The sequence below is a fragment of the Rhincodon typus genome, chromosome 4 (assembly GCF_021869965.1).
Source record: "Rhincodon typus isolate 14 chromosome 4, sRhiTyp1.1, whole genome shotgun sequence".
Classification (NCBI taxonomy): domain Eukaryota; kingdom Metazoa; phylum Chordata; class Chondrichthyes; order Orectolobiformes; family Rhincodontidae; genus Rhincodon; species Rhincodon typus.
Window position 1 is genome coordinate 18,625,136 of NC_063335.1, and position 11,730 is coordinate 18,636,865.

Genomic DNA, 11,730 nt, shown 5'->3' on the forward strand with positions numbered 1-11,730 from the left:
CATTCACTGCCGAGATAAAAAAAATCCAGATGTCCGAGGGAAAGAGAAAAAAAAGACATTCGCTAAACCACAACTACTGTTGCAACTGTATTAAATTCAGTTATAATCAAATTTCCATGTCCCATCTGCCACAGCTGAAGCTCTGGGCCACTAGCAATTTGTGAAGCACAAGGCAAGACAAATCTTCAGAATGCTCAAGAGCAAAGAGACAAACTGATCTCACCTGAACAAGAAAGTCTAGGGAAAACAATACTGCTGAATTTAATGTGAACACAAATTATTTGCGGTCATACTTCTATTTTGAGTTTGTTCACCCTAAATATCTAATTTAATGGACTAGGGCAAAATTGGAGAACACTGTATGACAGCAACTACTGAGGTCAACAGTGTGAAGCAGCTAAATTTAACAATTAAAATTGCACAATCATGATAGCTGAATATGTGGCCCAGATACTCCAAAAATGGTAGTAGCGTTGACTAGAGTTGCGCGTCAAGACCATTTTTAAACCTTGATTCAGTTAACTTCAAGGGAATTGCCCAGGAAACTAAAAATTCTGATGGGCAATACTAAGTCTGGAACCCTCCAAAATAGCTCCTTAAAGTCAGAGAATTACAATTCATTTAAGCTTATTATTCGAGAAAAGTGAGAAGATTGAAACCCTGCTCTACGCACTCTGTCAGGATACTGTTGAAGCTGGTGGCCCATCAGGTGACAGCTGCAACAGCACTCATAGCAGGGGCACCACGGCTGGCCCTGCTGTCCAAAGGGGAAGGACAGAGCATAGAACAATAGTAATTGGATATTTGATAGTCAGGCGCTTCTGTGGCAGTGAGACTCACCAGATATGTTACATCCCTGGTGCCTGGGTCATGGACGTCTGCGAGCTGGCACAGGGCATCCTGAAATGGGAGGGTGAACAGACAGAAAGCATTTCCTACCTATGCCAAGGTGGACAGAGTGAAAATGTTCTGCAATGACAATTCAGTGAATTAGACAGTAAACTAAGAAGCAGGATCTCTAGGGTAGTAATCACAGGATTACTCTCCATGTTACATGCGTGGATCGGAACAGAGACATTGCACAATTGAACACGTGGCTAAAGAGCTGGTGTAGGGGGAGGGCTTCAGATACATGGATCATTGGGATGCCTTCCAGGGAAGGGTGGATTTGTACAAGGATGAGTTGCACCTAAACTGGAGCAGCACCAATATCCTGGCAGGGAAGTTTGATAATGACAGTGGGAAGGATTGACTCTTGTGTGGCAGCCGGGTGAGAACCACAACAGCAGGTCAATAAGTATAGAGACTGGAGATGAGCTTCAGACCAAGGAAAACATCACTAAAAGGAAGAGCAGTATAACAGGCAAGACGGATGAACTTAGAGACTGGATTAATGCATGTAATTATGATGTTGTTGCTATCACAAACACATGGTTGAAAGAGGGGCAGGATTTGCAGTTTAATGTTCCAGCATATCGATGTTTTAGATGAGACAGAAGAGGAAGCAAAGGAAATGGGGTAGTTGAATTACTGGTAAGATCACAGCTATATTGAGGAAGGACAACCTGGGAGGATCCTGCAGCAAGGCATTATGGGTAGAGCTCAGGAATAGGAAGGATGCAATCACATTGCTGAGATTGTACTACAGACCTCCCAGATGCCAGCGGGAGACAGAGGAAGAGAGGGGCGGCACACTGGCTCAGTGGTTAGCACTGCTGCCTCACAGCACCAGGGACCTGGGTTCAATTCCACCCTCAGGCGACTTCTGTGTGGAATTTGCACATTTTCCCCGTGTCTGACGTAACAAGGTGTAGAGCTGGATGAACACAGCAGGCCAATCAGCATCAGAGGAGCAGGAAGGCTGACGTTTCGGGCCTAGACTCTTCCTCCCATAGTCCAAAGATGTGCATGCTTTGAAGGGTTCCGAGGAAGGGTCACCAGACCTGAAACGTTAACTCTGATTTCTTTCTTCACAGATTCTGCCAGACTTGCTAAGCTTTTCCAGCAACTTCTGTTCTTGTTCCTGATTTACAACATCTGCAGTTCTTTTGGTTTTTACTTAGGAAATATCTGGGGCCCTAACAGATATCTTTGCATCCTCTTTGGCCTCAGGCAAAGTTCTAAAGCACTGAAGAATGGTCAATGTTGTTCCTTTGTTTAAGAAGGGAACTAGAGATTATCCAGGTAATTACGGGCCACAGAGAATGACGTCAATGGTGGGAAGCTGTTGGAGAAGATATTGAGAGACAGGATTTATTCGCCTTTAGAAGCGAATGGACTTGTTAGTGATAGGCAGGATGGGTTTGTGCAGGGAAGGTCATGTCTCACCAAACTGATTGTGTTTTTTTGAGGAGGTGACAAGAATGAATGATGAGGGAAGGGCAGCAGATGTGTCTACACAGACTTTACTAAGACATTTGATAAGTTACCTCATGGCAGCTGTTATAAAAGGTAGAGTCTCATGGGATCCAAGGTGTGCTGACTAGATGGATACAGAACTGGCTTGGTCATAGAAGGGAGAGTATAGCTGTGGAAGGGTGCTTTTCAGAATGGAGATCAGTAACTCATGGCGTTCTGCAAGAATCAGTGCTGGGAACCTTGTTGTTTGTTTTATATGCTCCGGAGGAAAATGTAGGTGGTCTGATTAGTAAGTTTGTGGATGACACCAAAATTGGCAGAGTTTCAGATAGTGAGGTGGATTGTCAGAGGATTCAGCAGGATATAGATAGATTGCAAATTTTGGCAGAGAAATGGCAGACGGAGTTTAACCCAAACAAATGGGGAGCGATGCATTTTGCAATATCAAATTCAGCTGCAAATTATGCAATTTTTAAAAATTTACTCACATGATGTGGGCGTCTCTAGTTAGGCTAGAATTTATTGCCCATTCCATAATTGCCCAGAGGACAGTGAAGAGTCAACCATGTTACTGTGGGTCAGCAGTCACATGTAGGCTGGACCGGGTAAGGACAGCAGATTTCCTTCCCTGAATGAATGGGTTTTTCCTGACAAATCGACAATGGCTTCATGGTCATCATTTGATTCTTAATTCCAGATTTTTTTGTATTGAATTCAACTTCCACCATCTGCCATGGTCAGATTTGAACACAGGTCTCCAGAACATTATCTGGGTCCCCAGATTAATAATCTACTAATAATACCACTAGCCCATCACCTCCCCCATGGCAGGAGCACTAACATACAGAGGGACCTGGGTCTAGAGGTCCACAGATCCCTGAAAGTGGCAACACAGGTAGATAAGATGGTCAAGAAGGCACACAGCATTCTTGCCTTCATCTGCCGGGGCATCGAATATAAAAGTTGGGGTAAGTTACATTACAGCTGTCTAAAGCTTTAGTTAGGCCACATTTGGAATATTGTATGCGGTTCTGGTCGCCACACTACCAGAAGGACATAGATGCTTTGGAGAGGGTGCAGAGAAGGTTTACCAGGATGTTGCCTGTTGTGGAGGTTTTTAGTTATGAGGAGAAGTTAGATAAACTTGTTTTCACTGTTAAGACAGAGGCTGAGGAATGAACTGATAGAGGTCTACAAAATTATAAGAGACATAGATAGTGTTGATGGTCAGAGGCTTTTTCCCAGGGTGGAAAGCTCAGCTACAAGAGGGCACAGGTTCAAGGTGAAAATGGAAAACTTTAGGGGGAAGATTTTTCAAACAGAGGTGGTGGGTGCCTGGAACGCACTGTCAACGGAGGTGGTGAAAGCAGGCACCTTAGCAATATTTAAGGTGTATCTCGATGGGCACATGAGCAGTAGGTGAACAGAGGGAGAGAAACAGCGTATGGACATTAAATAGTGGGTCTAAATAAGACGACATAACCGGTGCAGGCTTGGTGAGCCGAAAGGCCTGTTCCTGTGCTGTATTATATTGTACTTTACTACTGTATTCTGGGTAACTTTTAAATTGAAACCCAACTCATCACAGACCCACCCCCTGACAAACCCACACAAAAACCCACCAAAATCACAACCAGACCTCCCACCTCATCCACCCCCTCCATCCAAACGTGACATTCACCTCTCACCCTTCAAACTGGATTTGACAACCCCGCCTAACCCAAACCAGGTCCTAAACCCATACCATGGATCTGAACCAGACCCATCCTACCAACACTGCTGACCCGACCCAACCCAACATCCACACCCACCAAAACCGCGAAACATCAACATCCAGCCCAACCTAACACCAACACCTTACTCTCCGCGGACCCACATTCTACTGCCTAAACACTTGTTCCAATCTAATACTGGCCCATTTGATCCCTGACCCAACTCAGCTCAAGTTCCAACCAATCGCTACACTACCCATGACCTGACCACAACTCCAGCCTGGTCTGACAGCTACTCCTGATCCAACCACTAAACCCCCTACCCAACAATATGCCCAGTTGGCCTGATCTGATACCCATGTAATGACCTAGTAAAGCATCCATTCCACACTCCCCAACCTGACCTGATTCTCCAAGTCCACCCCAAAACCTACACCTAACCTGACAGCAATGGGCTTTACCCATGCTCCAACCACAATCTTTCCAATGCCTACGCTGTCCGACTCTGGCCTGACCCCACCCAGTATCCACCTAACATCCAAGCCATACTCAAAACCCCCAGCTCTACAACACAAAGCCACTTCTCAAATACTAACCTGACAGCCCTATCCCCAACTAAACCCAAGCCATTCATCCCCAACACCCCAAAACTGACCAAGTCCAGTTTCCCAAACCCAACATGCCCCCTAAGCCCAACACACAACCCTCACTCATCCCCCTAACCCAACAATCAAAATACCAGACCCAGAAGACATTGAGTACACTCCCTCAAACCTAACCAAACTGCCTCCACATTCTGACCCCGAACGCTCCCCTAGCAATCACTTCACACAGCTTGATGCCCACTCACCCAAGCCTATCCCACTACCTCAAATCCCACTCCAAACCAACACACACCCCTTTAACCAACCTCCACCATGACCCAACTATAACCCTCTCCTGACACCAAACTGACAACCAACTCCATGCCAGTCTGAACCAATGCCAACTTGACACCCAACCCCGACCCATGCCTTCAATCTGATCCATCCCTAATGCCCTCTCTGGTCTGCCATTCACCATCACACCCCTTCCTCAGACACCATAACACTTCCCCCGACCCAACCCCAAAATTCCTGCCCAACTCGACATTCGGCAAATTGTTTCCATTTAAAGCTGTGGTTCTCAGTGATTTGTGATCCCTCAGTTTACACTCTTGCCATAAAACCCAAGGCAATATATTCAAGCACTACAGTATCAGCTGTTTTTCATAGTTATGAATTGTTCAAAATGCAACAGGTAGAAATCTTGTTGGAAATCACACAAGTAGACTACATTCGTAGCTCACATATCCAAAAAACGTATTTCAATACCAGAGTGCCATGCACAGGGTTCAGCAGGATGGTTTACATGAGAAGCTCCAAAGCTCCTGGACTGTTTACAAGGATAATACAAAACACAAACGGTTGTACAGCAATACAGCAGCTCACTCAACTCAGCATTATGCTTTTAATATTGAATAAATTTAGGTGAAACAATCTTGATGTTCATTATACTTATTTACCTGGCTGGTCTAACTAATAGCAAGAGCGCATATATTAGTTTGATTATCTGGGTTTCTGGTATGTGGCAAAACTATCACATTAACAAATTGTAATTTAACAAAGAGTAATTGTTAGACCTTGAAGGAGGATGCCTCAATTGCAGGAAAACAGATCAAAGAGGAATAAACAAAGATCATCAGTTAATTATGTGACAGTAGTGGTCCAGCAATAACTTAAAGGTGTTAGTATTAGTATTTGGACTAGTATTAGTCCAACTGATGGACTATGCTTGAGAGGCTGCTCAATGCAACAAGAATCCAAAACATATCCTGCTCTACTTCAGGCACAAGAAGGATTCTCTGCACCTTTCACTTCAGTGATCCCCAAGTTTACCGAAGCCAGCCCTGCTCTCAAAACTAGTCACACCCTGACTCGCACAGTCACAACTGAAAATCTTTGCCAGACATCTATTTACAGGCTTTCAAAGAGACTCTTAAGCCTAAATTAAGCCAAAAAGACCCACATCTGAAGAAGGGTCCCCACCCGAAACGTCAATTTTCCTGTTCCTCTGATGCTGCCTGGCCTGCTGTGCTCCTCCAGCTCCACACAGTATTATCTTAAGCCGAAATTGGTACTTTTGGGAACATGACCATTAACAGACATGTTTCAACAAATTCTGAAGAGCTTTTCAAATTACCTTTAATGCACAGAAAATGTTAATTGTTTCTCTCACCACTGATACTGCTGAATATTTCCAAGCATTCACTGTTTTCATTTTGAATGTCTTGATTTGTTGTCTATGAGTATACTTCAATGTGATTGGCTGTTTAACTAGCATGCTGACATCACTGCTGCGGCTTACTTGGGCACACCTCACCATTTTGTCCCAAATTTAAGCTCCTATCAAGAAAAGGGGAGTTCACAACAGAGATCACAAACTTCATCATAGCCACTGTGTCACTTCTGACCACAAATACAGGGCCCACAGATTGAGAATATAAACAAATACTAATACTAACATCTTTAAGTTAATGCTGGACCACTACTGTCACATAATTAACAGTTTTTCCATCGTGAATTGGAATTTTTCTTGAATAAATTGACACTAAAAAGTCCTACAGCTCAAATGATTGACTGAAGAAGAGATAAGGAATTCATATTTATATGAAGCCATTCACAGTCTTGGTTACACATCAAAGTAATTAATTGCACACATTGCCTGTTCTGTTTGCCCAAGAACAATAATGTACAGCAGCAAGGCCTCAGAAACAGCGAGTGACCTACACGTCCAACTAAAGCATTTTGGAAGAGGAAAGATAATCAAGGGATGAAATTCTGACGGGGACAGTATCCCATCCACGTCACCTTCCACCCCAACTCCTCTTGAAATAACATGCTGAATGCTTGATCACAGTCAGGACCTCAATTTAAACTTTCTATTTAAAAGACAGTGCAACACACACGGTGAAACACTGAAATATAACCCTAAGTCCTAAAGCCACGCAGCAGAATTTGAGCTCCCAAACTGCTGACTCAGTGGTGAAATTTATGCCAACAGATCCAGACTGACAGTTTGCAAGGAAGAAAGGTTGGCTTATAAAGCATGGCCAAAATCATAAAGGATAGAAAGAACATTGACACAGTAAGATTTAGCCTGTAAATATTCCAAGTAACCCTGTGATTTTTAACATAAGTACCTAACTGCATTTATTGGAGATCACATTTTCAATAAATTAGAGCACTCAAATCCAGAACAATTTCTAACATTATCACAAGAACATTTTTATTGTAAGCAAGTACCGTCTGACATGACAAAAAACTTCCACAGCAACTTCAGAATTTCAAAAATGTTCCTTCTGAGAAGATCAGTGACTTGGGTAAAGCCTAATTTTCTACATTTCCCAAAGAGTTCTGGCAGTATGCCACCTTGAGCTGGTGCTGTTCTTGAGATTATGGTTTTTCCATAAAGTCAGGTAATAAATTCAAAGATATTGATCCTCTGACAATGGGGATATACTTTCCAAAGCAAGGCAATATACAGCTTGGAGCTAATAGTATTGAGCCAATGGTGTTGCCATGTCATTGAGTTTCTAGCTTTGGCAACTGGAAAAGGATCATGAGGGGAAAGGAGCTTTTTACAGAAACCATGCGTCCTGTATATATTATGTATTACAACCTCTGTGCACCAGTGATGGAAGGAACGGATAGAATCCAGCAATCATGATAATTGCTGTTACAAAAGGATTATATTGAGATTTGAGTGATGCACCTACGCAGGCATCTGGCAAGACCGCCTTCACCTTCAATTTCAAGTTAAAGGAGAAGCTTTTAGAGTTCAGGTGAGTCACTCAGTGCAGAATTATTAGCCTTTCTTCTGCTTGTACAGCCAACGTTGATGTGATTGGACCATTTAACTTTCCAGATGCTGATATTGGGCACGCTTTTGTCAAGTGAAGGTGAAAGATGAAAGGTAGTCAATTCCCAGCATTGATGTTATCTGGCTGTACTCAGCTAACTGCTGCCTGTGCAGTCTGCTTATAATGCAATTTGATTTCAGTAACAATTAGAATATCGAAAAGCCAAATGAAAACAAGCTAAACATATCTCAAACATATACAATTTCTAAACTGACAGTTTGACAGCTCCTAGTTTCAACGGAAGTCTATTCAAGCTAACAAAGTGCATTACTAAGCTGTCAAACTGCCACTGCAGTAAATGTTTAAGTACTACTCCAGTTATTAGAAGCAACAGTGCAGACAGTAGTTTCAAGACTAACAATCTTAAGATAACATCCATTGCCTCAACAATACATTCAAGAATCAGAATAGAAGCAAACCCAAGAGACACTACCATCTTGGAAACATTCTTGCTTAGGTTTATTTACCAAATTAATTAAACACAGCCAAAAATTAATCTCAAATTTAATTTGGCTTTTAAACAAAACTTAACTTAGGAAACTGGAAATAAGGTTTGTGATTATATTTGTACATTACCTTAACGTTGGCATAGTAATTTATTGCATTTATTCCTGTGCTGTATGTTCAAAACAAAATATAATTGACAGAAAAAAGATGGAATAAATTTCAAACAGAAGTACGTGTGTAAGTACTGATTACAAAAAAAACCATCTTAAAAATGATTTTTCGTTTCCAATCTTTAATTCAAGCATAGACCACAATTTATTGGAAAGGTGGTTTTATTTCCAACATGTTCAAGTAGCAATCATACTCAAGTTATTTGCAGAGGGTTTTTATTGTATCAGATTCTAGCAATAAATGTAAGAAGCAGTGTCGATAATGTAATGTGTTGAATTGACGTTTAGGCAAGCAACAATGATCACTAAATGCATTCTGCAGATAACTACTTTCTTTGACAGCTATTACATCTGATCCAGAAAAACCAAACATTGCTGGGGATCACAAGACGAATACAGATAACTGTAACATGGCCCAGGAAACTAGATGTCTGTTTAAATTATGTACAGATGTGCAACTCATGCATACACTACATTCCAGAAGATCATTAAACCGTAACACCTATAGGTTACAGGGAGGGAGGACAGCATAATAGCCCTTGAGTTAATTTCTATCAATAAATAATAATGTTCAATCACGGCTTGTTTTCAACATTGAAACGGTTGTTTACATCAAGTGATGCAACTAATCACGTCCGTAAACACATGAGAACACACGTGAATGAGTCTGTGCCTCAATCAACAGAAAAACGAACATTTCTCGAAAACTTCAAAGTAAAACGATGTGAGGAATATGACTGAAGTAGTAAGTGAATAAGGGAGGGGCAATACAACGCCACAGAGATAACAGGAAACGGTTATGTGTTACTGAATTAATCGCCAAAACTCGCGTTTAACTTCAACAAATCAATTCCAATAACAGTGTCACATTTTAATAAGGCACTCGTCTCTTCCCGATGTCGCCGTCTTCGTTTTCTATAGCAGTCACTTCAGTGCCCATCACTCAGCCTCTCCAACAATGACTCATTTAGCTGGAGGTCAATTTTAATTTTGTTAACGGGGATGTATTTTCCGATTGATTTCCGAACACAGGCGGTAGGAAGGTTTTTGGATGTTGATTGCCCTCCCGAGGTTGGGGCCTGCCCTGCCCTCCGCTCTCCCCACCCCCACCCCTACCCCTTTCCCAGACAGGCCGGGATAAGCACAATGAGAGGCGGCCAACCTTGGCCTGGCCCCGGCCTCGCCTGGCCCTCAACCCCGCTTTACCTGTCGGCGCGCTGTCCAGGATACGCAGATCGTAGGCCCCGGAGCAGCGGTAGTTGGCGGCGGTGCCGTTGTCCCAGACGACCACCACCTCCTCGGGGCTCTCGAAGCTTCGCACGGTGCCCACATGCCCCTCGCCCCCGTCCTGTTTGCCCCATTTCCAGTCAGGGCCCCGCACCACTCGAGCCCCGACCCCCTCCATCATCACCCGGTTATTCCTGGAGCCGCTCATAGCGGGACCGCCGAGGGGCTGGGGTCGGGGAAAAGCGGAGGTTTATGCAGTCCCGGGGTTAGGTTACCGGGGGAGGGGATATCCCCCGGTACCGAGAGGCGATTTGGCGAAATTCGGGGATTTTTTTTCTCTGTGTGTTGTCCACAATCCGGGAACTATTTGAAAGGGGGGGAGGGATCAGGTACCGCGCATGTGCAAAATTGCCCCCCCAACAAGGTGGACCGCCGCCATCTTTGATATGGGCAAATGCCGCCGCCATCTTTGATATTGGCGTTGGTTCCGGCAGCTGCTCTACCTCTTCTTTCTTGAGCTCTTTTCTGTTATCCCACCATCTGTCCACTCGAAGCTTTTTCTTTCCTTCGAGCCAAAAAGGCAGAGTTCTCGCTTAATGTGCTCACGCTTTATCCACGATCAGCTTTGTTTGTCAAACTTTACCTAAATGTGCTATGAGTGGAAATTAGGAGGGCACTTTTCCACTGCTTGGAATCATACCTAGCGCAAAGGGAATGGTTACACCATTGGACTCCAATCATCTCAGACATGATATTGCTGTAGGAGTTCCTCAAGGCAGCGTTCAAGGACTAACCCTCTTCAGCTACTCCATTAATGTCCTTTCTTCCATTGTAAGGTCCAAAATGGGGATGATTGATCCATGTCCTGTATCATCTGCCACTCTTCAGATGCTGAAACACTCTGTGTCCATGTGCTGTAAGTGACTAAAACCCATGCCACACAAGTGCTTGGCAATGACCATCTTCAACAAGAGAGAATCTAGACATTTTTCCTCGTTGTTCAATAGTATGATCATCACAAAATCCCCATCACCACCCTGGGACTTACCGTTGACTACAAACTGAATTGGACCAGTGAATATAGTGTGAGCTTATCCAGTTTGTTTGGAGGAATAGAAAGGCACTTTCAGTTTTTAGAAACTTCAGAATGCTTTGGTGTAGAGAGTGTTCTTGTGCATGAATTGCAGAAAAGTAGTACACTGGTTATAAGGAAAGCAAATGGAATTTTGACATTTATTGTTAAAAGTAGGGAAAAGTTGCTGAAACTGTTCAAGACATTAATGAGACCACACCTGGAATATTGCGGAAAATTTTGGTCCCCTGATTTGAAGAAGAGTGTAGTTGTATTGGAGGCAATTCAGAGGAGGTTCTCTCAAATGAAAAGCTTTGCTTATGAACAGTACAGTCAGATCATAATAAGCAAGGATGTACAGATAAAAAAGACTTAGACAGAGGCATACAGGTTACATTGCACAATGCGTGCACTCGGCGAGATTAACGTTAGCAAGATCAGCATTATTTGAGGGTAGAGAGTCCATTCATCAGTCTAATTACGCCTGGGAAAAAGCTGTTCCTGAACCTACTCGTGCGTGTGTTCAGGCTTCTGTATCTCCTGCCTGATGGAAGAGGTTGTAGGAGATCATTACCAGGGTACGATGGGTCTTTGATGATATTGGCTGCCTCTCCGCGGCAGCGAGTCATGTAAATGGAGTCTACGGACGGAAGGTTGGCTTCCGTGATGGTTTGGGCTGTGCACACCACCTTCTGTAGTTTCTTACAGTGCTGGGCAGAGCAGTTGCCATACCATATTGTTATGCACCCGGACAGTATGCTTTGAATTGTACATCTGTAGAGGTTGGTGAGGGACCTGATCGAC

General features: G+C 43.4%; 1 protein-coding gene across 2 annotated transcripts in view; it reads right to left on the reverse strand.

The window, feature by feature from the left end:
- Positions 1–10,231, reverse strand: part of mib1 (MIB E3 ubiquitin protein ligase 1) — a 140,018-nt gene extending 129,787 nt beyond the window's left edge. For both annotated transcript variants that reach the window (XM_048595680.1, XM_048595679.1), the window contains exon 1: positions 9,834–10,231. In XM_048595680.1, the coding sequence (XP_048451637.1) occupies positions 9,834–10,062 (229 nt within the window). In that variant the 5' untranslated portion in view covers positions 10,063–10,231. The remainder of the gene's footprint in view (positions 1–9,833) is intronic.
- Between the last annotated feature and the right edge of the window lie 1,499 nt (positions 10,232–11,730).